This window comes from Triturus cristatus, chromosome 3_1 (assembly GCF_964204655.1).
Source record: "Triturus cristatus chromosome 3_1, aTriCri1.1, whole genome shotgun sequence".
NCBI lineage: Eukaryota > Metazoa > Chordata > Amphibia > Caudata > Salamandridae > Triturus > Triturus cristatus.
In genome coordinates, this window is record NC_140583.1 from 633,303,265 (window position 1) to 633,330,710 (window position 27,446).

Genomic DNA, 27,446 nt, shown 5'->3' on the forward strand with positions numbered 1-27,446 from the left:
CAAAACCTACAAATTCACCACTCCGTTTGGCCTATCCTCACCACTATGGTGCTTCACCAAGGTCCTCCGGCCAGTGGTGGAATGTCTGAGGGCGTCGGGCATGAGACTCATAGTGTACCTCAACGACATCTTGCTGATGGCCCAGTGCCCCCGGACACTCACCTGGCAACTCCAGACCGTGGTCAACCTCTTACAGAGATTGGGGTTTGTCATCAACAAGAACAAATCCACCCCAGAAAGTAATTTTTCTGGGTTTCTTGATCGACTACGTAGAGTCTTCTCTCAGCCTCCCATCCCGGAAGATGATAAAGATCTGCCACGAGATTCGGAGGGCACTCACAAAACCATGGATCTACCTCAGACAGCTGGCCCGCATCGTCGGTCTCCTATTGTCCTTGATCCAGGCAATCTTTCCAGGGCTGTTGCACTACCAAGCCCTGCAGCACCTCAAGGCCACTCACCTGTGCAGAGGTCTCTCCTACTCCGAGAAGGTGAACCTCTCGGCGGAGGCCAAGCAAGAACTCAGTTGGTGGCTCACCAACATGGAGGCTTGGAACGGGGGAAACAATTTTCAGTTTAGCACCAGACATCGTTATAGAATCAGACATCAGCAGATCAGGCTGGGGTGCAGGATGTGGCGAGTTCACCACGGGAGGTGTGTGGTCTCCACTAGAACAACAATTACATATAAACTGTCTGGAGTTACTCGCGGGTTCGTTCACGATCCAATGCTGGACCAAGGACTCAATCTGGTCCTATGTACTCCTCAAGATCGACAATATATCGGCGGTCCGGTACATACACCACCTCGGGGGCACAAGCTCGAAATCCCTCTCAGACCTAGCGGCAAACTTCTGGCAGTATTGCCTCGATCACCAAGTCTCAGTCATGGCGGAATACCTACCCGGACAAAACACCCAAGTGGCGGACTTCCAATCAAGCCATTTTCACGACATGAGCCTGTGGAAGCTGTATGCGGGAGTGTTTACGGACCTCCATCGCAGATGGGGTCACTTCTCGGCTGACCTTTTTGCTTCCCGCTTGGATCACCAACTTCCCAGGTTCTTCAGCTGGAGACTGCATCCCCTGGCAGAGAAGATGGGTGCGTTCTTGCAGGACTGGCGGGAGGAATTAGGCTATGATAACGAGGGCCTCGAGCCAAGTTCGATGCCAAGGGGTGAGCGTGGTCATGATTACCCCGATTTGGAGGTCGCAAACTTTTCAGCACTCCTCCTCAATCCGGACAAGGATCCTCCCCCGCTCATCATGCAAGTCTCTCTAGCCATGATGGCGTTGCGGATTACAGGGGACGATGGGCAGTTCCGGTCCTTTCAGGAGCGGCTGAAAAGTTCATGTCCAAGGCCTGGGCAGACAGTACTGTCAAACGCTATTGCTCCACCTGGAGAACGGGGTACCGTCGGTGTATGTGACGGGATCTCGATCCCGTGGCAGCAGATGTGACAGCTATCCTGAATTTTTTGGCCTCTTTGGCTGAGGGAGGTTTGGCCTATAGATCCATTAACATATTCTGCTCGGCTATGGTGGATGGATCCCCGATGGGGTAGCACCCCCTTATCTGTTGTATCCTCAGAGGAATCCACCTTTCCTTACTTCCGGAGCCCTGATATTCGGCTCTCTGGGATGTAAACCAAGTCTTGAATCTGTTCCCGTCCTGGCAACTGAACAGGTTTCTCTCTAGAAAAGAGCTCTCGGCGAAGTTGGCCATGCTCCTTTGCCTGATTTCTTGTAGACGAGTTTCAGACATCAGGGGCCTGGACAATTCCTGGGAGGATATTTTCAACTACAGGGGTTACTTTCGTGATTTGTAGACGCACTAAGTGTGGCACGAAATCCATCTCATACCCAGCCTTCCCGGATTCTCCCAAGCTGTGCGCAGTTTCTTGCCTTAAAGCCTATGAGGAGATGTTGGAGGAGTTCCACCCTCCAGGACAGTGTCAGCTGCTCATCGCAATAAAGAAACCCCTTAGAGCTGTCTCTTCCCCCACGATTGCTCGATGGGTGATGCAGGAAGCAGGCATAGACCTACGTGCCTTTGGGGCACACTCTACCAGATGAGCTATGGCCTCTAAAGCTTTTTCCTTGGGAGCCTGTCTAGAAGACATTATTTCCTAATGCAGTAGACTTGTCTTAGGACTCTACTTTTAAGCGATTTTACTTCAAACCGGTAATACAGATGGCTCACTTGGTGGTGAGTAAGCTTTAAGCTAGCATAATCCTCGCCTCCGGTCCTGACATAGAATGAAACATTTCCTAGCTATCGTAACGGAAAGTTTCAATTCTATTAAGGACTCGGAGGCGAGGATTATCCCACCCAGGGTACAACTTCATTTGTAACTTTCCCACCCTCGTAATCCTTAGCCATTGCTGTCACCTAAACTATGTTGTTTGCTTTCAGGAGGGGATTCCAATTAACAAGATTCATGTAGGGTCCATGCGGGCTGATCTCGAGCGACGAAAGAGGGGAAATGGATAATGACAGAGGACTATGAACTGATGGAAGCCCCATGATTGGTGGAGAGGAATTGGACAGTCTGTCTGTGGGACTCTATTGTTAACTTTGTTATCTCATTACCAAGGCCTCATGGGAATGGTAGTTTTTTGTTGTTCTCTTTAAATGGCTGCTATTCAATAAAGTGAAGAAAGAATAGCATAATCCTCGCCTCTGAGTCCTTAATAGAATTGAAACTTTCCGTTACGATAGCTAGGAAATGTTTCATTCTTCTGTGGAACTCCTTCATATGGGACATACCATAATGCTACATCCATCTCAGTGTCAGAATACGTTGTCCCTTGTATATTAGTATAGTAAAAGAAGTAAAGCCCTTATTTGTGCAGTGAGCAATAAATATAAAGAGAGGACAATCATTATGAGCACATGCCATACAATGACTCTTTACCTTCTGACACTGTATTGAACTTCAGTAGAAAAATACTTTGTGCAATACAGATTGCGATCTCTCCGCAAACCAGGAATGACCACCCCCATTCCATTCATTTTAATGTCCAGTTCTATCCCAGTGCTGTTTCCTCTTGGGTAAGGAGCTGGAATACGCAGAGAAGAATCAGTGACAATGGGAAAAGTAAATGAGGAAAAGCCAGATGAGCTTGTGAGATAGAGTCCTGTACCTGCTCCATTTGGATGGAGCGGACGACTTGTTTCCGTTCTTGTATCACATGTGATACCTGCCCACTGTCACTCTACTAATGAGCAGTGCGTGTGCTTTGTTAGAGAGTTGCATACATTGTAATTGTTCTTTGTCAATGAGTGAGTAAACAATATCTGTAATTTGTACCCGAGGACATGCACAGTGTTTGTTCTCTATTAATCAAGCACCTTTACCTGCATCTCAGGGATGGTGCACATGGACAACTCCCTGTCTGAAGTCCTGGAAGGGTGTCTGCTTGATTTTATTGTTGCTACAGTGGCTGTGGAGGGGGGCGGTGCAACATTGCCTTGGACCATGGTGTGACCACTCAGAAGCCTCGTATCAACAGTGCTTCTCGGCTCTAATGCACTGTGTACTTCATTCTGGACGCCTGCCCTCGCTGCTCCTGTGTTCATAAAAGAAACAATTATAATTTTTAGTATTTTTAAGGTACAAACCTCACCATCCCAAAACCCACACATGCCTCCTGTCCCATTACTGGCACCCAAGGTATGATGTACAGTGGCCAAGCACTTCATAGGACCTTTATCTATAAAGTCATAATGTCCATTTCCTGCTCCTCTGAGAGCTGCCTTCAAGTCGGAAACCCTCCTGATGACCATTCAACACCTTTGCCTACAAAGAGATACTCAATGCCAGGTCATCTGCCATCACACAGAACCACTGTTGCACCACAGAGACACTTTCACACAAACGCCTTGAGAATACATCATCAGAGATACATAAACTAGGGCAATATGGTTCCCCTCTATTTCTCAATCCCTGCAGATGATCTCCATCTCTGATATGGGCACCAAGTGTCCAGTCCCATTACCTGCTGCTGAGGCTGCAGTTTTCTGCATTTTCTGATAGTCGTGCAGTGGTACAGTACGTGGCGACACAGGATTGGGCACCAGGGTGATGTGTGCAGAGGGAGGAATCAGTCCTCGCTCCAGCAAGCTCAGGAGACCTGGAGGAAGATGAACAACATTGTGAAATCTTTGGATGCTGCTTTGAGTAGCAAACAGGAAGGATGGTGTCAATACCAGATGGCAAACTAGAATCTCAGAGCAGCCATGTTGGACAAGTAGGCGGTGTACAATAAAATCTCGTTCTGCATGTCTTTCTCAGGGTGGATGCTGCTAACAGGCTTCATGGAATGATGGACATGGGATGTTGGTGGCAAGAACATTGCTATTTTCTACGACCTACTAAAGTTTCATCTACTGATGAAAATCCTTTTGTCTACTGCAGTCTGCACCAGAGGAAAGAAGTAAATGCAACCAGGCACCTGTTTGCATGCATGCATGTGCGTGCATGCCACTATACAGATGTGTACATATATGTCTAAGTGCCTCAGCAGGTGTATGTTTATACCTGTGTGCTTATCTAGAAGCGTGTTTAGATATGTGCAAATGCATTGCATTTGTATGTCTCTGTGGATGCCAGTCTGCTGGAGGAAAAGTTGTGAGAGGAGAAATGGAGACAGCTTTGCCAGTAGTCATTACCTGCATGTAGTACAGGCTCAGGCTGCTAGTCTGTCACAGGTAGGCTTCAGGAAGCCCCAATAATTTAGATTTATCTGACTGTGTGTAGTCATCCAGTTTCATCCTACCGCACACCTTCTAATTGGGTGCAGGCAAGTGGCACTTCTGAGAAGAGTCGCCCCCGTCCAGTTCATTCGGGATGCAGTGGGGTTAGGACCTGGGGACATGCTGCATTCTGCAGTCTCTAATGATTCTCCTTAAATCCTGCATAGTTTGTTTCATAAAAAGGTCCCAGCACAATGGATGGGAGGGGCAGAGGGCAGGGCGGGAAGGGCCAAGCAGGAATGAAGGAGGAACGGTCGGTGGAGGGAACGTGGGAGGCGGTTGCTAGAGAGGACGTCTTGGAGAGGTGGAGAATGAGGGGGGTTTGGAAGGCTAGTGACGAAAGAGAGAGCGTGAGAAAGAGAGTGCAAGGGATGAGAAGAGAGAGGTAGGAAGCGAGGATAAGAAAGAGAGCATAAGCGAAAATGTTGTCTGTGTTTGTGTCATGGCCAGAAAGGGAACCAAAAGCAGCCACAGTAAAAAATATATATATATATTTTCAAACTAGTGCAGCTCACTTCTAGTCACGTTTTAAGGATGTCTGGGGCCTTCGGGCAAGACATGATTTGGGGCCCTATTGTCGCCATTTTGCTGCCCATATTCAGCCAATTGAAACTCAGATGATGCCTAACAAACTTTAAAAAAAACAGGGTTCACACAACAACAGTTGAAATATGCTGCCAATTGAAACTCATATGATGCCTAACAAACTTTAACAAGCATTGGCATAGCCAATAGGTCTCGCCTTTGGGACCTTATAAGTGTTTAGCCAAGCAACAGTTGGTGTTGTTGCACCAAGGATATTGTGCTGCTTAACTAAATACTTATAAGGTCCCAAAAGCGAGACCTATTGGCTATGCCAATGCTTGGATGCAAGGCGGAGGGGAGAAGGGTGCAAGGCGGAGGGGAGAAGGGTGCAAGGCAGAGGGGAGAAGGGTGCAAGGCAGAGGGGAGAAGGGTGCAAGGTAGAGAAGGGTGCAAGGTGGAGGTGGAGAAGGGTACTAGGCGGAGGGGGAGATGGGTGCAAGGGGGAGGGCGAGAAGGGTGCAAGGCAGAGCGGAGAAGGATAAAAGACAGAGGGGAGAAGGATAAAAGGCAGAGGGGAGAAGGGTGCAAGGTAGAGAAGTGTGCAAGTCGGAGGAGAAGTGTGCAAGGGGGAGGGGGAGAAGGGCGCAAGGGGGAGGGGGAGAAGAGTACAAGGCAGAGGGGAGAAGGGTGCAAGGCAGAGAAGGGTGCAAGGCAGAGGGGGAGATGGGTTCAAGGTGGAGAAGGGTGGACGGCGGAAGGAGAGAAGGGTGCAAGGCGGAAGGGGAGAAGGGTGCAAGGTGGAAGGGGAGAAGGGTGCAAGGTGGGAGGGGAGAAGGGTACAATGCGGAGGAGGAAAAGGGTGCAAGGTGGAGAAGTGTGCAGGTTGGAGGCGGAGAAGGGTGCAAGGCAGAGGGGAGAAGGGTGCAAGGCGGAGGGGAGAAGGGTGAAAGGGGGAGAAGGGTGTAAGGTGGAGGGAGAGAAGGGTGCAAGGCAGAGGGGGAGAAGGGTGCAAGGCGGAGAAGGGTGGAAGGGGAGAAGGGTGCAAGGTGGAAGGGGAGAAGGGTGCAAGGCAGACGTGGAGAATGGTGCAAGACAGAGGGGTAGAAGGGTGCAAGGCAGAGGGGGAGAAGGGTGCAAGGCAGAGCATGAGGAGCGTCTAGCAGCACCAGGCCTGTCAGCAGTTTTTACGGACCCCTATACAAACAACTATGCAGGGCCCCAAGTCACAAGCGCCTGTTTCGAAGTTTAAAAATAAAGTGTTATGGGAAAGAGAAAACACAGTAGCTCCAGTCTCCGCCACCAACTAATGATTTCAAATGCGTCAGCTGACATTAAAAAACACAAAATGCTAGCTTCAAAACCTATGCATAGATTTTATAGCACAAGCACCGGTGCTGTCAAAGCGCATGGTCTGAGTTAAAGAGTCTCTTTGGCAGTCCTTGAGTGTCTGTATCAAGGTGTGACTGCATCAGTGCTCCCTTTACACGCGGTATCGAAATCAAAGGCTGTCTCCTCCCGAACGTGGCGTTGTTATGATGGTGCCGAGGCCTCTAAACAGCAGCAGGCTCGGTATTAGCGAGAACCTGCTCTGCATACAGCGTGGACCCGTTCTCATCAGAGCCGCGCGGGCCAGACACGGCTGGGGCTGGAAGCTTCTCATCACAGCCAGCGTGTTTACCAAGGAGACGTGTCCTTGGCAACCACTGGCCATAAATTCATTCTCTGCTGGTCTCACTAGGAAAGTAGCCGATCCCGAGCTGGCGGGGGCCCGAGGGGCGGCCGCACAGGGCTAAAGTCAGAGGGGCCCTTATGAGGGCAGCAACTTCTGCTGGTAGCGAGAGGAGGGGGGCGGAGGTGCACAGCAAGGGATACAGGTGAGACGGGGGAAGAGTGTGGAGGGATAGAAGGGACAGAAGGTGAAAAGGGAGTGAGAGTGGGCGCAAAATGAGGGAGGGCGCAGAGAGATTCAAAAGGGGGCTCTGGTGAAAAGGGGCGAGCAAGAGGGTTTCAAGGTGTGACAGGGGGAAGGCGGCACAGGGAGGGATACACGTGAGAAGGGTGTAAAGGAGTGGGGAGGGGAGGTAGCAAAACGAAATAAAGAGAGGAGCCAGGTGAGTAAGAGAGATGTAAATATATTAGGAAAAGAAGGCATTAGGGAGCGAAAGAGAGAGAGACAGGGATGGGGCTTGTTGAAAGGGGAGACGCAAGAGAAAGTGACTGAGGATGAAACCGATGCAGACAGGAAGTGAGACAGTGAGCAGGTGGGTAAATGAGGTATGGGGGAAGAAGGAAGTGGGTGAGCGAAAGGCCTTGGAGAGATTTCGAGGAACGAGGAAAAAGAGAGGCCAGAGGAAGCATATGTGACTGGAAGGAAGAGGCTGGGTGTGCAGAGAGGCCACGAGAAGGGGGTGCAGGGCGAGATGAGAGTGGGTCAGCAGCGGGGAAACAGGTGGGGGCAAAGGGGAACAGGAATATATAGAGGCGGACAAGGGGAGGCCGACGAGAAGGGGAGATCAGAGGGGCGAGGAGGCGAAAGAGAGGGGGGCTAAGCGAGTGGGTGAAATGGGGAGAAGGTGGAAGGGGAAGCGGCAAAAAGGCGAACAGGTGGGAAAAAAAGGAGCTCAAGGAAATCTGATGCTGGAGGGGAAAGAACAACAGATGTAGAGAAGCGCGGGGTGAGATGGGGTTGAAGGGAAGACAGGGATCAATAGGAAAGAGGTGTGTAGCAAGAGGAAGGGGAAGAGAGGTGGGAAAAAATGAGGGAGGAAGAAGGGATCACAACGGAGCCATGAAAGAAAAGTGAGATAAGAAGTGCAAAAAGAGGTAAAGGAGAGGGGCGTGGTGAAGAGGGGACGGTTCTCAAAGCAGCGGAGAGACACTAAAATGTTATGAGTGTGCAGGAAGAAAGTGCAGGGGGTGGGATAAAGGTGAGAGAGAGGGAAGAAAGCAGGTTAGGAGAGATACAGAGAACCAAAGAGGACGGAGAATAGAAAGACAAGAAGAAACGGGATGCCGCTCGCGCCAGGGATAACAGGAGGAGAGGCACAGATAACACAAGGAGAAGGCGCACGGCCCTAATAGTAACGCGGCCACGAAAATACTGGCTCACTGAGAACAGCAAAGCGGCAGCGCGGCCGCGAAAGTGAAAGTGATCGCGATCAAGCGTGGTGAGCGGCGCGCTTAATGAGCATGACGAGGAAAGCCATATGGCGCCTCTGCTTGTAAGCGCGCGCACATGCACGCTAGCTGTAGGCCGGCTATGGTAGCATTTTTTGAAGCCCTTACTAAAAGTCTTGCCAGACCAGCGCATGCGCTGGGTCAGGCGAGACCTAAAAACCAGGGTTCACACAACAACAGTTGAAATATGTCTTTGCAGTGCCACCAAAACCCTCCCGAAGCGAGAGAGACTCAGAGGTAGAGGTAGGCAAAAAGGAGAGAGGCTGGCATATCGACATAGGCTGAGGCAAGCTAGAGAAATACAAAGGTTCCTTTCCCAAGAGGGCTCTTGGAAGGTGGGGGCCCTGGGCAATTGCCCATGCCTTAAAACGTCCCTGCTCCTTTTCTCCTCACTCTCTCCCTCTCTCTCTCTCTCTCTCTCTCTCTCTCTCTCCCCACACCCCCAATTCCGCCCCCCCCCCTTTGCTCTCGCTCTCTTCTGAAGCCCGACTGTGCCTGCTGTAGTGTAATCACCTGGGAAAGGAGGTTAAAGTCGGTGCCGGGGACGCCAGCAGCAGGCCAGCCTTTGGCCTAAAATCCAGCCTCCAAACGCTGCAGTCTACCCGGTAAAAGCCCGCTGCAAACATCGGGCAGTTCGGGCCTGGTGTGAGTCTGAATATGTGCCGAGCTCACTGTCATGTCTTTCGGACACACAGGCAAACATAGTGTGCACAAAGGGGTTCTGGCTGCAAGTATCCTCCATGTTATCACTCTACCCCATCTACCATATTTATTTGGTCTTACATTGTGAAGCCCGGTGACATCATCGCTGGCTTTAGATAACATTACCCCCCTTCCCCCGCCCCCTCTTGCATTTAAAGATGGCAGCGTGTTGCTAGACAGCAGTGGACACTCTTTCAGTAGCTGGGCAGGAGGGCTAACCCCACAGCCCCGTGGCAGCATTCCCTTCAATGTTAGTGTTTCACTGCATGTGCTCTTGCGGACACAGCAGAAGTACTTTTAGTGAAATTGCAATAAAGGGAAGGCCACCATGACTTGGCATTCTGGGGGTTTGTTTCTGCAAAACAAAAATGAAATTCCCTGAAGAGCAGGGAGTTTTCTTTTTGTGTCAGGGATATTTCTGCATTGCATTTTGGGCCCAGACAAGACACATTAGCTTTGGAGGCCCACTATAAACGTGGGCCCTTCTGACAAGGGCAGCTGGTAGCCCTGCTGCAGATGGGCAGACAACAAAGGGTTTCCCAGGCGTAGGTTCTGCCATCGGAAACCCAGGGTTTTACCAATCTCTAAATGAGGTGGTGGAATCGAAAGTGTAGTCGGGCTGGACATATGAAGGTTTTATAGCAGATGGCCCATGACTGCATACTTTAAACGTGGCCCATAACTCTTTAGTAGGATAATTCCAGATCAGCACCACAGATTTTTCTGTTAAAACATATTTCTTTTTTAAGAACACCAGATTTTGATAATTCCTTGAAGATCTTGAACATTTTAGAAATGACTGGCTGATGTTCTCTCTGTTTGCACAGGCAGAGAGAATACAAAAGCATCAGAATGGAAGAGGGATGACTGGAGCATGGGGGCAGACAGCAGCAGCTATTACCAATGGCGAGCAATACATCTGGCACCTACTGAGGTACTCACTCTTTGAAATGACCGCTCGGCTGGATTGTAGCTTTGGTTGAACACTGGCTCACACTGAGTGGATCTTGGAAACCAGACTCTCCTATCCCACAGAACTGCAGAACATGCTGATCTGTGCTGTCTACCATCACTTTAACCGTATATGGCAAGTGTGCTCCCTCAGAATTAGAAGCACACAAAGGGAGGCTGGGGTGAAATGTGTTGGTGGTGAGGTGGGGTGAGACCAGTACAACATTTCAAAAATACCTCTACAGATTGCACCAAGACTGGGCACACCATTATCGGCTTCGAGACACGTATTCTAACTTGTTTGCTTTCCCTGGATGGTCATCCTGTTACTTCAGCTGATCAGATAGCGGTCCACTGTGTTGTGGGTGTAATAGGGTACGATGCAACAACTCAGTATCATCGCTGTGTTTTGCCCGTTGGTTAGCCCATGGACCAGAAATTGAAAGCATAAACAGTTGAAGGGTCGCTATTCATGCTAACAACATAAAATAATGATGCTATTCAATAAGAGGAAAAAAGAGACAATACAGTCTGAAGAACCTAGTCCTTATGGGCCTGGCGGCGCAGGGTACGCCTTAATCTCCTGAGTTCACCTGCTTTGTCGAACAGAGACACGGGACACTCCGTTAGGCGTAGAAGATAAGGTTTATTAGCTGCAGCTAAGTACAGTTGTCCCAGAAGTACACTCGGTATGTTCTTAGGAGACTGCCACTTTACTTCGTGGCGCACATTCTTTTATAACACACATATTCACAAAGAACACTCCCAATGCATACAGGGTTAACCAATGAGAAGAATGTGAAAACAAGATATTAAGTAACTCAAATAAGCCTCTCTTCCAACTGGGTTTGTCACCCTTCCCCACAAGTTAATCAGTGGTAGTATTTATAATTCGACTTGCAGGTGGCAGGACACATTTGTATGCCCCGGAGGACAGTTGTGAAATGAGAGAATACGAGTAAAAAATAGCGAAGGCCAGAGGATAAGATAAAGTCAGGAAAGAATGGTGCGAACCAACAGATAGTCGAGACAGGGATCAGACAAACCAGACGAGGATTAGTGGAGTCGGCCAGACCCTGACACCAGCTTTAAACAGAGGCAGGAGGTTATTTGACACTTTGCAGTAGGAAGAGGGAAAACAACACCTCGTTCACCGTGCTGCCTGAGTGAGGGCAACACAAAATGGCGGCGGGACACAAAATGGTGGCTAAATACGAACGGGATCGGAAAGCTGAATTACCTCAGGCCCTCCTTTTGCCATTACTCCGGCAAGACGCACAGACTCATTTTAATCTGAGTCGACGTCAATGGCCATGAGGTCATCAAGCTGTTGCTGCAACATCATTTTAATGCTCTCCGTCTTCCGTGACACAGGCCTTGGGACACACATAGTGGCACAAAGACCACAGATGGCGGGGCCACACTGCATACAGAGACAACAGTAAAATATGATGGCCAAAACCACTCCAAGGAAGGTTAATACCTTCCATCCCCATTTGGACAGTAATCCCCAAAACCATTCCAATAAAGACCAATCTCCTTCGTCCTGATGAATCGACTCGGAGATCACATGTAATTTGGAGATGGCTTGGTATACTGTATGGGCATCGTCAGGTATATAAATGCAACAGCTAGATCCGATCAATTTACAAACTCCACCACGATCCGCAAGAATAACATCCAGAGCAGTCCGGTTCTGCAATGTCATGAGACGATTACTCAAGGCTCCCACAGTGACATCTATGGTAGTCTCAACAACACAAACCAATTGTCTCATGTTTCTACTGTTGGCCATTGGGCCCCAAAAAGGGAGAAATCCTTTAAGGAAATCACCTCCCTCTTGTCCTGCTGTGTCTTTAGAATCAATAATCCCTCTGCCATATCTGTTTCTGTGATGTCCCGAAGGAGCAGTGTATGTAGGAGGGAGAAGAAAGGCTATATAGCACGTTCCTGAAAAATCCGTCGGTAGCCACGTGTAGGCTCTATCGTGGCAGACAAAATACGTGCCCTGGGATGGCACTAACGGTGGTAAATTCTGAGATGTGTAAATGTATGTATGGGAACAAAAACTCTTTCCTTGTCCAGTGTCAGTAGTCTGGCCATTCATTTGTAAACAAAAGTTACCTCGATGAGGCACAGTCCAAATTGGTGGAGATTTTCCCTGTTTAACTCTATCTGTAAGGCTAGTAACGTAACGAGTCACGTTCCAACCATCGTATGCCCGTTTCTCATCAACAGGAACCCTACTATTCTCCACAATTCTAGCCATAGCCACTATTCCTTTTATCAGAGAACTATGACTAAAATCTTGTCCACTACCATATGAACCAACTGGACGTCTAAATCGGTTCTGATATGCATTTGAAAACATCACAAAATAGGCCCAAGCGGAACCTTCATAAGAAAATGGAAGGGCTAAATATGGCATCCCTTTGTCTGTGGTATGAGGCATAAGTCCACACACCCAACAGTCGGTTGTGTTGACTACCAATTGGTGTTGATGCAACAACTGGACAAATGAATTGTTAAAATATTCTGTTCTCCTGATTAGTTCATGTTGGGGAAGCGTATGTAATTGATGTGGGGAGATAGTAGAATGAAGAGGCAAGGAAATAGAAGTAGGGACAGATTTGTGCTGCATAGCATGAACAATCCAACCTACACAAGCCAATAAGGTACTAAAAAACATAAGAACACACAATGTTATACCACATTGACTGTACACTAATTTACAATATTTCTTTCTCATCTCTTCCTTCTTATTATTCTTTCCCAATTTGACATCCATCCTCTAAAATTGTTGCTCACGGCAATCTTCCTTACTCACTTGGCTGTGATTATTAGCCGTCCTATGACACTGCAAGTCCTGGGGGCCTAGCCACTATACAGGTCACGAACCAAGACTCCTACCGTGACCCTGCAACCTGGACAGATGATACATGTCACGAAAGAGATGAAAATCTCAGGTGTCCTTGACCAGTCTAGGCCTTTAATTATATCGAGTTCTGTTCAGTACAGTTTGGTACTGAAATAGTGTCTGTGGATCTGTAGTGTTCAATCGGAGATGTGGCGGTACGGCTTCTTGTAAAACGTCGTCATCTTCTTTCTCTGACCGAGTTCCATCTAGGTGTGCACTACTGAAAGGTACAAACCGGGGGACCCTTTCACCTTCAAAATCACCTACACCCTTACGGACCAACTGGTCAAAAGGCAAGGGCAAGGGCACCTTTTTGCAGTGCACGCCATGGATCCAGTTCTTTTTCCCTTCGACTTTCACTGCTGTACGTGTCACCATAAGAACTTGTCGAGGCGCCTTCCAACGAGGTTCCAAATTCCTTGTCCTCTGAAATTTTTTCACACAGACCCAGTCTCTCGGTTGGATAGAATGACCTGGGTCTGTGGAGGCCTCTGGTAAAGCGTTTTGAACCTGTTGGTGGAGAACACGTAATTTAGTGGTGAGGTCATGTAAGTAGTCAATCAGCATTGGATGCTGTATGTCAGAATACTTTTTAGGGCGAGGGACTCCCCAAACATTAGCCGGGCGCCCAAAAACAATCTCGTATGGGCTGAGTCCCAAACGAGAATGTACAGCTGTTCTAGTGGATAGGAGAGCCAAAGGTAAAGCATCGGGCCAGGCAAGTCCCGTGCTAGCCTGTACCTTTGCAAGCTTAAGTTTGAGAGTGCCGTTATAGCACTCTACCAAACCCGCTGATTGGAGATGGTTCACCGCATGGAATTTCTGCCTGATACCAAGACCGGCACACACCTTTTTCATAATTTGGCCCACAAATTCACTTCCATTGTCACTTCAGACAATGCATGGCAAACCAAACCTACGGAAGAACTCTTTCAGAAGAACTTTGGCAGTGGACAAAGCAGTGTTGTCTTTCAGGGGGTAGGCCTCTATCCATCTGGAGAAGGCACACACCACCACCAAAACATATTTGAGATTGTTGCATCGTTCCATGTGAATATAATCAATTTGCAACACCTCAAAAGGATATGTTGGGGAAGCAAAATGACCTGCTGGAGTTGGGGTTCCCTTTCCTGGATTATGCATCATGCAAACGATACAATGCTTCACTAAATTATCTGCACATTTTGGAATCCCTTCGTTCAGCCACACTGGAGCCAGAAGCTTACATATGCCTTTCGCACTGATGTGGGCTGGACCATGTGCCATAGCAACTACAGGCAGTACATAGGCATCAACATAAATGCGACTTATAGCATCTCTGGCTGTTTCTTTCGCTACCTCATCCGCAAAAGCATTCCCGCGACCAACATCATCAGTAATCCTCTTATGCGCACTACACTTTATGATTGCTATCTGGGTAGGCAAAGCAAGTGAATCAAGAAGATCAGTTACCAACTGACCATGCTGTATTTTAGTACCGTGGGAGGTAAAGAATCCTCTTTCCTTCCACAAACGACCAAAACTATGTGCCACACCAAACGCATACTGGCTGTCGGTATATACATTCACTCTCTTCCCCTTAGATAACACACACGCTCTGGTCAAGCTATCAGTTCAGCTGCCTGAGCTGAATTATGTCTGATGCGTGCTGTCTCCACGATTGTATGCAAGGTGGTAACAGCATAAGCTGAAGTTGTTTCACCATTAGGGAGTTTAAAACAAGAACCATCCACCCAAAGGATCCCATCCGGGTCCATTAGTGGTGTATCTTTCAAATCAATCCTACCTTTTGTCTCCTCCTCAGTACGGAGAAAACAATCATGTTGTTCCTGAATACCTTTCTCTTCTGGAAGAGGTAACAATGTGGCTGGATTTAAAGTGTTACATCGTTTGATGTGCACATGACTAGCCAAGAGCGTCAGCTCATACCCAGACAAGCGAGCACTTGTAAGATGCTGCGTTTTCGTCCTATTTAGCAAGGTATCCACTGCATGTGATACCATAACAATAAGAGTGTTATCTAGCACCACTCCAGCAGACTGACGAATAGAAATTGCTGCTGCTGCTGTAGCTTTAAGACAACTAGGCAATGCCTTGGCTACTGGATCTAATGTAGCCGAAAAGTAGGCACATGGCCGCTGCTTATCTCCAAATCGTTGTATTAAGACTAACAACGCACAACCCTCTCTTTCATGGACATAGAGCGTGAAGGGCTTACTGTAATCCGGAGTACCCAACACAGGAGCAGAGCACAGAGCAGCACGTAAATCAGAAAAACTCTTCTGACATTTGTCAGTCCAAGGAAGGGGTTGGGGTGTGTCTTTCAAAGTGAGTGCCAACAAAGGTTTAGCCAACAAAGAAAAATTTGGAATCCACTGTCTACAATAAGAGGTAATGCCCAGAAAGGCACACACTTCTCTTTGTGTGGATGGCACAGACATTTGTGCAATTGCTTGAATACGTTCTGGGGTCAGTCGCCTTCCCTCCTTCGACAAGAGATGACCTAAATAGGTAACCTCTTGGCGGACATATTGTAATTTAGAAGGTGAAACCTTATGGCGAAGGTCAGACAAGTGACGCAATAGTGCAATAGTCACGTTCTTGCAAATATCCTCTGAATCAGCAGCAATCAATAAATCATCCACATACTGAATAAGATTAGCACCTGGTGGCAAAGGAAAAGCATCAAGCTGGCACTTCAGAGCTTGGCTATAGATGGAGGGACTTTCACAATAGCCTTGGGGTGCGCGCTTGAACCGGAAACTTCGGTCTCCTAAAGAGAATCCAAAAACATCCCTACTCTCTTCAGCAATGGGGATGCTGAAGAAAGCATTTTTCAGATCAATAACAGAAAACCAAGCTGCTGAGGCAGGTATCATAGTTAACAGGGCAGTGATATCTGGAACAACAGGAAACTGCGGTACAACAATTTTATTAACCTCCCGGAGATCAATAACAAAGCGATAAACAGGAGGCTGAGAAGGATCAGTGCGTTAAAGAACCGGGAGAACAGGACTATTGCATACATTTCCCCTCGTTTCCTCAACCACACCCTTCTGAACCAAATCATAAATATTAGCAAAAAGCGCTCTTTCACAATCATTGGAAATTTTGTATTGAGGGATGCGTGGCAATTTAGCATTGGGCTTGAGGGTAACGACATAGGGTGGGATCTCAAGACAACCAACATCATTTGGACCCGTAGCCAAAAGTGTTGCAGGGAGAGAGAGCAATTCAGGTGGAAATTGATCTTTAGACAAATACATTGGAGAAGTCTTTTTCTGCCCCAAAGCGAGATGTACACCAGAAGGAGAACAATATATCGTTGCATGCAATCTTTTCAATAAATCTAAACCCAACAGATTTTCGCCGAAACCAGTCGATAAAAGAAGCGGAGCTTCCAAATCATAAGAACCAATTGAAATAGGCAGAGGACAAGAGACCGGGCTATGAACTGGGGCGCCAGAAAATCCTACGGATACGTTTGTTAAGCCAGACAAAGGTGCCCCAGGGAGTTTGGAGTGAATAATAGAACTTCTCATCGCACCAGTATCTAAAAGAAATGGCTCTGAAACACCCATTGTAGTGACATTAACATAAGGTCCATTCTGATCTACTGGAATCGATACAACTCCCTCACTTTGTCTATGGCTGTCCTAGTTAGCGTGAAGACCGTCATTCTCACCTTCAACATAGTAATCATCATTGTAATACTGTGTAGACTGAGTATTTTGCTGATCAAAGTAGTTCATAGAATGTGGAGGTGGAAGGGAACGCTGTGTCTGGGGCGACATACCTCGACCTCTACCCCTGGGCGCTAACTGGGAACCACCACGACCTCGTGGAGTAGATAGTTCTCCATTACGCTGTAATAAAACTGGGCAGCCATTCTTAAAATGACCTTCCTCCCTACAATAGGCGCATTGGTTAGGACCTAACAAAGGCCGCGGAATTTAGGGCTCAGGCTTTTGAAACATCCTCTGAAACTGAGGAGGCTGTTGAAACTGGCGCTGAGAAGAGCGAGGAGGATAAGCTTGTTGCAGAAGAACCTTCGTTTTTAATTCTTTAGTCTTTTTCTCTTGCTTGTCTTTTTCCTCTTTGTCCCTGTTTTCGTAATATTGAGCAGTAGCCAATATCTGAGCAGAAGAAGAAACAGCCCATGAACTTTCAGAGTCTTTTAATTTATGTGACAACTCGGGGAGCAAATTAAATACAAATTTATCTACAAATAATCGCTGTCCACCCTCCGTAGTCATATCCTGACCACTGTGATCAATAAACGTCTCCTCAAAACGAGTGAAGAAATCGGAGACACTCATCTTTCTTCTGTCTACACGCAGCTAATTTATCCCAATTAACTCGTAAGGCGGGCATCATTGTTTTCATTAAAGTAATAATCCTACCAGGGAGTTCTGTGAACAAAACATCAGGCTTAGCACCACCCACTTGTGCTTTATCCGAGGCAGTTGTAGCAGCCCATGTACCACCCAATTCTTGAACGTGATCCTCTCTACGAATCCGAGCCCATAACGCTTGTGGGACTACATTTCCCATCAACATGTCAATATCGGCTAAATTCATAATACAGGCAGTCTGGAACAATTCTTTATAGTAACCAGCAGGGTTTTTACGGGGATCCGGTAAAGATTGTTTGAGGTCCCAAACATCAGATCTCTTCCAGGGGACATGTACCCATATACGCTGGAAGTGAGCGGGAATAGCTGGATTATTACCTGCTTGCGCAACCTCTTCCCTCCATATCGGAGGAACCTCTCTCATTGGGTAATGTTTCAATGTCTGCCGAACAGCAGGATCAGAATCAAGAAAAGTTTGTGAAGAAAATAAGGACCTAAAAGTAACAAGTGTCCTTACGGCGTTCTCAACCTTAGAACCCACAATGAGTCCTTTATCGAAATTAGCCTGAACATCCAACAGACCCTGGGGAAGTAAACCCAAATCCATATCCTCCCATCCTTTAGCAAGAGTGTCACACATTTTTTTTTTTAAACATACTTTATTGCTGACTTTAACAGGTTAGAAATGTAACAGTCATTCTACAGAGACAGTCTTTTACTTTTGTATGAAGAACATTATACATATGGCTTATAATGGCAATGTAAGTCATTTCGTAAACGATAAAATCGAAGATAATGATCTCCAATAGTGTCGTTAACATCAAAGTAATTGATCTGACAATATAAATTAACAATAGAAGACAACTACATTCCAATCAGCGAGCGAAGAGTGTCACACATAACATTAAATACATATCTCTGCGTGGGCGCATCCCACTGATGAAAGGTGATCATGATATCTTTCACACTATACTGGGGACTCTTCTCGATCCATTTGCGAGCGAGAGAGTCCAACGCCACCCGTTCGTCGGAACCTGGAAGTTGACTACGAGACTGTCTTCGAGAAAAAGCCAGAGACATGTTCAGAGTCCCAAACAAAGGGGACAAAAAACCAGAGACAGTATCTGTTATTCGTTTGCGCACAGTAGGAGAATTAGACATAAGGACAGGGGACAAGGTATTAGGCGATACAGGAGAGGAACTGGTAGTTATAAGAGGAGCCGAAGGCAAAGGAGATTGATGTTCAGGAGATGGAGACAAAGGAATCGGTGGCACAGGAGGTGGGAGTGGCAATACCGGAAGGGGCAAATGTGGAAGAACCGGAACAGGTGGGGGGACAACAGGCAACTGAACAGGTTGTAACAACGGGGGTGCATTAGCACCTTGTACATAGGGTGGAGGCAATCTCAATAGGTGAGACATCAAAGGGTCTTCCTTCAGATCCTTACTTTTATCAGAAGGGGAATTAGGCAACACCGGATAGCATCTATCTATTGCCATACGATGCTGTCTCTCTGAAATTTCCATTGCATTATCAATCTCATTATCTTTAAACTGCTGGGCAGCCTGTATAATCGTCATATTTTGTGCTTTCTTATCTCGTTTTGCCGGCTTAATTTCTTTCTGTTTGGCTTCCTTGCGCCAGAGGCGGAAAGAGTCCAACATTGCCGGCCGGGCTTGTCTTTTGAACAATATCAATTGTCAAATATGTCAGGCTCAAAACTACCATTCTGTGGCCACTGTAGAATGCCATCGTTCTTCGTGTATCGGATCCATGCCTTATTAAAGGCAATGGGGCCGAGACCATGTTTTGAATAAAGCTCATAGGTGGGAGTTCCAACCGGAGGAATCGGACAAGAGTCCTCCAGCCGGGAATCCCTATTACAACCAAGGCAACAGAACTTCCTAAACTTACTCAGACCAGGCATCGTTATTTCACTGGACTGTTCACAAACATCAAGGGGTTAAATCAAATAATACAGCACAAACGTACTCACCCCTTGGCTTCGGCTTCGGCTTTTGCAATTGCCGAATCAAAGACCCAAATCAAAACAAAATAGTGAGAGCTAACCACCAATACTTAACTAAGTGTCTTCTTATGCCAACAGAGGCCCGTCTAATGTCTCGCGATACCAAACATCATCAAAGGGACCAAAGCAGGGCGGCAGTCAGGGCAACAGTCGTCAGCAGCCGTCAGAAAGGAGAAACCGCGCTGCAAAAGACCTTCGGACCACTTCGACATACAGGGGTCGCTTGACGTGGTTCGCGATTCCTCCAGAATTTTCTTGCGGGGCTCCTCACGATCCTCGGGCAGAACTGCTACCTCTGAAGCCGGCCCACGTTCGGGCGCCAATTTGAAGAACCTAGTCCTTATGGGCATGGCGGCGCAGGGTACGCCTTAATCTCCTGAGTTCACCTGCTTTGTCGAACAGAGACACGGGACACTCCGTTAGGCGTAGAAGATAAGGTTTATTAGCTGCAGCTAAGTACAGTTGTCCCAGAAGTACACTCGGTATGTTCTTAGGAGACTGCCACTTTACTTCGTGGCACACATTCTTTTATAACACACATATTCACAAAGAACACTCCCAATGCATACAGGGTTAACCAATGAGAAGAATGTGAAAACAAGATATTAAGTAACTCAAATAAGCCTCTCTTCCAACTGGGTTTGTCACCCTTCCCCACAAGTTAATCAGTGGTAGTATTTATAATTCGACTTGCAGGTGGCAGGACACATTTGTATGCCCTGGAGGACAGTTGTGAAATGAGAGAATACGAGTAAAGAATAGCGAAGGCCAGAGTATAAGATAAAGTCAGGAAAGAATGGTGCGAACCAAAAGATAGTCAAGAAAGGGATCAGTCAAACCAGACGAGGATTAGTGGAGTCGGCCAGACCCTGACACCAGCTTTAAACAGAGGCAGGAGGTTATTTGACACTTTGCAGTAGGAAGAGGGAAAACAACACCTCGTTCACCGTGCTGCCTGAGTGAGGGCAACACAAAATGGCGGCGGGACACAAAATGGTGGCTAAATACAAACGGTATCGGAAAACTGAATTACCTCAAGTCTCAAATCATACATACAGCTCATTAAAAAAGGACTTTAAATGTTTATACACATCAGTAAATGCCAGCTGTTCAAAAGGTGGTCTTTCAATTAGCTGTATCTATGATTTGAGATTTATCTCCTTTCCCTTCTTAGATATTTAGCAAAATTTAGTAAAATGTTTTTTGTTTCTATTGCAATACACAAGGTATATGTGTTTGCAGTAGGAGGGTATATGCTTATTTTGTAAGTTTGTACCTAAAATGTTTGAATTGTGTATTGAGTACGTTTTTGAAAAGAAAGCACATACTCCGGCTACAATCAAACAAAGGCAATGCCCAAAAGTTTGCTCTAAGTGGTATTACACTGCTGGACATTTGGCACACATTTCCAGGTAGTTCTGCATTGTACTAGATCATTGTTCTAGCTCAACTGTTGCCAAAGGATCACGATCCTAAACATCTGGTGGAGTTGGGTTGTAGATCTGATCAAAAAGAAATCGTATTCCAGATAAAGGACATTACATATTTGGCTATTATATTGGCTAATGAACTTATAGGTTTATTAGCTGATGTGGGTGAAGAATATATATTTTGCTTGACATCTAACTTCGGGATTCTCTTATAACATTTCTGTTTGTTGTTTTCTAAATACCTCAATCTATTTGAGTATAAAGCTACCCATACCCCAAACCGCATCCTGTGTCTCTGGTGGCGCTGATGGAATCAGTTACTTATTTGAAAGAAGAGCTTCCCATCCATAGAGTATTCTAAATTTCATGCAATCATCTAGTGGCTGGCCTCGCGAAGAGTGTCTTGATTTTACAGATAAAGGTTTTTAGCTTTCGAAAATAAGCAGCTTCAGTATGACGCATGATGACATTGACACATAGTCAACAATGCCTCAGACAGTAGACAGTTTCCAACATCTTCAGATTTTATTTACCCTGACACAATTTCCTGCACAAGGGTTTAATCAAATTGCCTGTTTAGGATGTTGGGAATACTCCCTTTTAACGAGGGCATGAATGGGAGTCGTGTGAATATAGAATGACTGGAACCTGCAAAAATAATCTTAAAAATAAGTAATGTTTTCCTTTTCTAGCAAGAATCTATTCACATGCTGCAAGTCTAATGCAAAACAGAAGGTAAGTGTCAAGGGGTAATAGCAAACAAATTGCAAAAAATCATATCCCCTACTATGGTTCAGTAGTGTTTTCTAAATGTATGTGCTGATGGCCAAATAGCAGCTTTATATGAGTGCCAAAGAGACATTTACCAAATTAGACTAAGAAAGCAGATTTGTTTCTGGTTGGATGAGCTTTAGGCTTACAGAGAAAAGCCTTTGTTGGGAAGGAATAACATAGCTGAGTACATTGCATGAGGGTAAGGGAACTAGTCTCCATCTTGATACTGATGCCACTGGCCCTGCTGATAGAGAATAAGATTGCTATTTAGAAATGAAGGTCACTCAGAATCACAATATTTTTTTTCTTTATGCTGATGACATCCGGCTTTATGTCAGGCAACCCAAAGAAATGTTTCTCCAAACGTTATAACAGTAAGAGAAGTTTGAGTTGCTCACAAGGTTTCAGTTTAATTGGTCAAGGTCAGCTCGTTAATTTCAGATAGAAGGAGCTTAATAAAGGGGGCCCGATCTCTTGGTAAGTTACTATTTTATGTTCTGCAGAAAGTGTTAGTTTTTCCATGCTCAATATGTTGCATATTTTGTGGAGCCATGCAGTATAGTCTGGGATTCTGTCCGAGCCCCAGAGTGACAGGATAGCTTGTTGCGACACTCCCAGAGCTAAAGCCATTTGTCAGCCTTTTAAGGACTTCAGTGGATATGTTAATTGGTTAGGTAAACCTAAGAAAACTGATACTGTGAAGCATGGAATCTGAATATCAAAAATGTTGTCTATATGGTCTAAACCCCTCTCCCACTACAGGGTCATATTTGGAGAATTCCAGGGCAGATGCAACAGAGATCCAGTACCCCACTACCCCTCCAGTATTATTTACTGCACTACGAAAGCCACTTCTGTACCTAGGCAGGAGTCAAGTACCAGTATGATACAATATTGATGGCGGTGTCTGCACTAGACATACTGAATGCTGTATGCCTTGCTCGATAGAAAACATCTTCCATTTACTTGTGTGTAAATGTCCACCTTTGCTTTCGTTTCTGTCCTGCATTTTTCTCTTGTGAGGGGAGTTATGCTAAGAGATTGTATAGTTCTGTTATCAAGTGGCAGTCTTTGTCCTTCAGAAAGACCCATTTCTCGAAAGGTGTTAGCGGTCTGAGTGCGTGTGGCTTAAAGGATGGATGTATCAACCTATCACACTCAGTGCCTGATCTGTAAGTATTGTATACATTATGACTCTGGAGATCATACTCACTTTGTCGTCTGTCAAAGGAGATAATCCCTTCTCTGTCAAACATACTGCCTATTCTTTTGCAGCCCCCTAGTTGCCACCATAGGCAGTGGTTTGTTTGGAGGCCTGAGTGAAGACTGGATTAGCAAAAATAGAAGTAACTGGAGATGGGTATGATTTTAGCCCTATGCGTACCGCAACTCTTTTTCAGACTGCCATAGTGACCCTTGTTATAGGGGAAAAGTACAGACCCCACCTATATAATGCTGGGGTCTGTGAATGTGTTGGGCTAGTGGCTCCATATATAAGTGACAAAGGGCATCTCGTCGTGTTTCTCTATGCATGTGAAAGAAGTCAGAGGATACCCTGTTCACCTGCACCAAGGCCCTGGGTGAAATGTAGTTACACAGGATCCACTAACAGAATCTGCTCACATAGCCTAAATGTATCATAGTGCTGAGTAGGTACGGCCAGTTGACCCTGTCAAAAGCCTTTTTGGTATCACTTGTGAGCAGAAGTGTCTGCCTTTGGGATATCTTGACATAATCAATAATATGGAGTATTTGCTTGGTATTATTCCCATAGTTTCTATTTGTTATGAAACCTGACTGATCCGGGTCCACTAGGTAAGGCATGCAGGGGTTCAGTCTAGCAGCAAATATGCTAGTAAAAAGTTCTGCATCAATGTTGATCAATGAGATGGGCCTGTATGAACTACAGAGATGCTTATTCTTCCCTGTCTTAGTGAGGACCAAGATAGAGTTCTCTAGAATGGATCGAGTAAATGTCCCACTGTCTACCAAGGAATTAAAGAGCCTGGTGAAGACCGAGGTCTGGGTCTGGCCAAACATTTTATAGAACAGTGGCATGAATGCCATCAGGTCCTGCAGATTTAAGGGGATTCAGCCTAGCTATGGTGGAGATCACTTTGTCTACCCTAAGTGGTTTCTTACGGGTTTCTGCTTAGTTCGGTGTAAGAATAGTCTCTCGTGCCACCCTCCAGATATGTCGGAATGTCTCCATCATTCAAGTCCTAAAAGGAGTAGAGTGTTTGGTATTAGTCCCGAAATACTGCTGCTGTGTTACTAAAGACTTCTGTCCCATCTATATCTAAGATGGTGTGAACTCGTCACATATGCTGCCACCTATGTACAATTTGTGTTTGAGCCATAGTAGAGCATGTTCTGCCCTGTCTAAATCTTATTGTTTAAGGTGGGCTTGTGCAGTATCTGATTTATGCCATACTCTTGGGGCTCTGGTGCACTTATGTATGGCTCCCAACTCCAGCACTTCGCCTTCCAGGTCCATTCATTTCACTTGTCTAATCAGATTGTTGTTAGTCGACATAATTCTCAACTTTCCCCCTAACACTGTTTGCCTCCCGGAGTGTGTCTACTCCTGTCGCTTAAGCAGTTAGAGAGCAGCATTGACTGCCGGGCTGTTGTCTGTATGTTGTATGATGCTATTCCTCATCCTCCATGATCCAGGGGCCTTACGCTCTCTGTCCACTCGAAGGACAACATACATCATGGCAAGGTCCGACAGTAACATGGGTTCTATTTATACCTTTGAGACCTGTGCTCATAGTGCTGGTGTGCCCAGGAAATGATCTATTGCACATAGGTTTTGTGGGCAGCAGAGAAGAAGGTTTAATCCCTGTGATTGGGGTTCATAAGTCTCCATTGGTCCTCCAGACAGCTCTCCCGCAGCTAGGCCAGGCCACTGGTAGAGGAGGCACCTGTTTGGCCAAAGCATTGGCCAGATCTGTCACGTAAATGTTCATTACTAGATTCCGGTCGCCACCCCCAACCACACTCAAGTATAGCTAGGTCCATATTCTGTAGGACCAAAGAGATCTTCAGTTAGAAAAGTTCCTAGATGACAACTGTTGCTGGGGAAACCAGCGTGACTTCAGTCTATGACATCCTCAGTCAGGAGGTGTGTCTCTTGAAGTAAGCATATATCTCTCCCACTCTGCTCCAAGAGGGAAAAAATGGCAGCCCTCTTGGTCGGACGATTTAAGCCTCTCAAACTGAGGCAGATTAAACTTGACACCAAAGGCATTAGGTTAGATATCGCCATGTCAGCCCTGAAGGACCCCTGAGTGCAGTTGATGGGGAGTGGACATAAAACTCAGTATGAGGGTAATCTAGTGGTGCATGAGAAGCCTCCAAAATGTTGGGTGGCATGACCAAGTGGGTTCATTTGAGTGTAGACCTTAAGCCAAATCCAAACCCAAACCAAAACAATAACTATAGCCATCAACAAGTCTATTCATATTAGATAAAAATAGTTTGTGTCCAGTGAACAATGCCCGGTGTGGAGAGTGGCCGTCACCTAGCGAGAAAATACAATTAACCCCTTATCTGCTCCCCGACCCCAAACATTCTTTCTTGGGTCAGGAGTCCTGACCTGCAGCTGACACTCAGTCATCGGACTCACCAACAGTCACCTATGCAGTCTAACTTCTCAATGGTCCGTCTCTTCTGACAGCTTGTCCAGGACTGCCTGCCAGTCCTACACAATTGCACAGAGGTCTGATTGAGACGCCCTGGGTGTTCTCGACAACAGCTGCAATTGATAGGTTTTGCCAGCTGGGGTTCGGTATGATTATATGGGCGCACCGTAACAATCGTCCTCAGGGAGGCCAAGCACTCGGCAGGCCTCATAGGTAGTTCTTATTTGGAACTCAGAATGGGTGTCCCCGGTGGTAGATTACCACCATGCTCTGTATGTAGTCGGTGATTCGTTTAAAATCCCTGTGTCGCTGAAGAGTGATCACAAATAGGTCATAGAAGAGCGTTAACTTATGGCCTTGGAAAACAAGTGGGTGTATGTCCCTGCCTTTCTTAAGGATATCTTCCTTCAAATGGAAGTATTGAACACAAGCTAAACCTTCTGGTGGTCTCACATTGTTTCCTCTGGGGCAGCCCACTCTGTGGATACTATCTAGCTGTATATTAACCTCTCCTTCCTGGGTCACAATCTGCTGAAACAGAGCCTTCACATAACCTGCAATGTCAGTCCATTCAGCGCGTCCTGGCACCCCTCTAAACATAATATTGTTTAAATGGAACAGTTCTCTAAATCTTCCGCATTAACCTGGTGGTCAGCTTGTTGTTCTTGCAGACACAACCCCAATTGTTGGAGTTGTATGAGGTCCTCTCCTCATGCTATCTCATTGTCTTCCAGACTGGATACACTATCTCCCAGGGCCCGAGGTCTTGCCTCACACCCAGTCGTTCCTGTAAGAGGTCTCAATTTACTGCCTGTAGGTCTGCTCTGAGAGGGTCGAAGAGGGAGTCCATGAATGCCCTTCTGAGCGTTGCAGTTATCCATCGGGTCATCAGTAGTCTGGCCCCACGTCGATGTCAGGCACTTCTTGGCAGATCGAATGAGCACATCTCTCACATTATGGTCTCTCTTGCTTTTGGACATGGCCATGTGTGAGGTTGAACACCAGGTCCACTATGCACAGAGCCCCGTGCTCCTTACTCCCTGCACACCTGTCACCTGTCAACTGGGTGAACTATTCCTGGCAGGGCCCGCTATGCCATGGCTGTCAGGACAGGTGAAAATATACTCCCTTTAGTCCTCGGGGGGCCACAGAGCTACGAATTAGCATGGGGTGCCTTCTACCCCCTCCATTGTGTTTTATGGCAGCCACCGTGGGGGTGTACCTTGCACAAAGACCTCACTTCATCATGGATAACCTCGTAGTCGCTGATGGACCGCAGAATTAGACCTGTGTGACTGGTCCGATATGACGTGCCCATTATGTGTGCATCAGCAGCCAGCAGACTACAACGGGGTCTCGCCACAGTTGTGCCATGTAACCAGTGGAGGCCACTGCTATCAACATTTTGGGAGTGCTGATACGACTTTGGCTTTAAGGGAGGTGCTGGCTGGTGCAACCTCGACCTGCTGCATATATGCCAAAGTCCTTGTTATCACCAAATGCTGGACTCGCCCCTGACAGGTCGCTCAGGCCCTAACTCTCACGTCCCATGCTGCACTCTACCCAGGCCAGCTCTCCACTAAATGCTGAAGAATGTCCATATGGGCGCCAGGTAATGGACCCTCCATCTGACCGGCTGCCGTGCAGAAGTGGCACTCTGAGTCTTCCCTAGTACCCCCAATTAGGGCAAAATAGGCACTGCAGGGCCGCAATCCAAAACACCAGGCCGAGGACCGGCATTCGTCCTCTCCTCCCCAGTGGATCACTCCCCCGAACTCTGGTGTGCCACAGCTCCTTCTGTTTAGGTTGCAGCCACCATCTTAGTTCAGCCCGGCCAGGGTGGTGCCCCTCCCAGCTTCAGTCACGGAGTTCTCTGCTGCCATCAGGCACCAGTCGCAGCTCTGAATAAGGACTCCTCATGGGATGCTCCGACGGTCTTTGTGCCAATCCATAGACTCCCCAAAGCCCGCCACACAGAATTTTTGGCAGCAGGCAGGCAGAGGAGCAAGAGGCACATCCTACCCGGCGACCATCTTGACCACGTCCCCTAAAATGATCTTTTAGAATGCAGCGCAGACTATGTCTTGAGTAGAACAAGTCAGGTAATTTGGCCAGAAAGGGAAGAAACAGGGAAAGTCTTGGGAGATAGAGTTAGGAAATTAGCTAACATAATCACACC

The 27,446-nt window shown here is 46.8% G+C and overlaps 1 protein-coding gene across 1 annotated transcript in view; it reads right to left on the bottom strand.

The window, feature by feature from the left end:
- The window catches only part of IQCH (IQ motif containing H), an 846,786-nt gene that overhangs the window by 487,224 nt on the left and 332,116 nt on the right, over positions 1-27,446 (bottom strand). Inside the window, exons 7-8 of the mRNA XM_085644600.1 lie at positions 4,003-4,137; positions 3,362-3,573 (exon numbers count right to left, since the gene is read on the bottom strand). Of these exons, the coding sequence (XP_085500726.1) occupies positions 3,362-3,573; positions 4,003-4,137 (347 nt within the window). The remainder of the gene's footprint in view (positions 1-3,361; positions 3,574-4,002; positions 4,138-27,446) is intronic.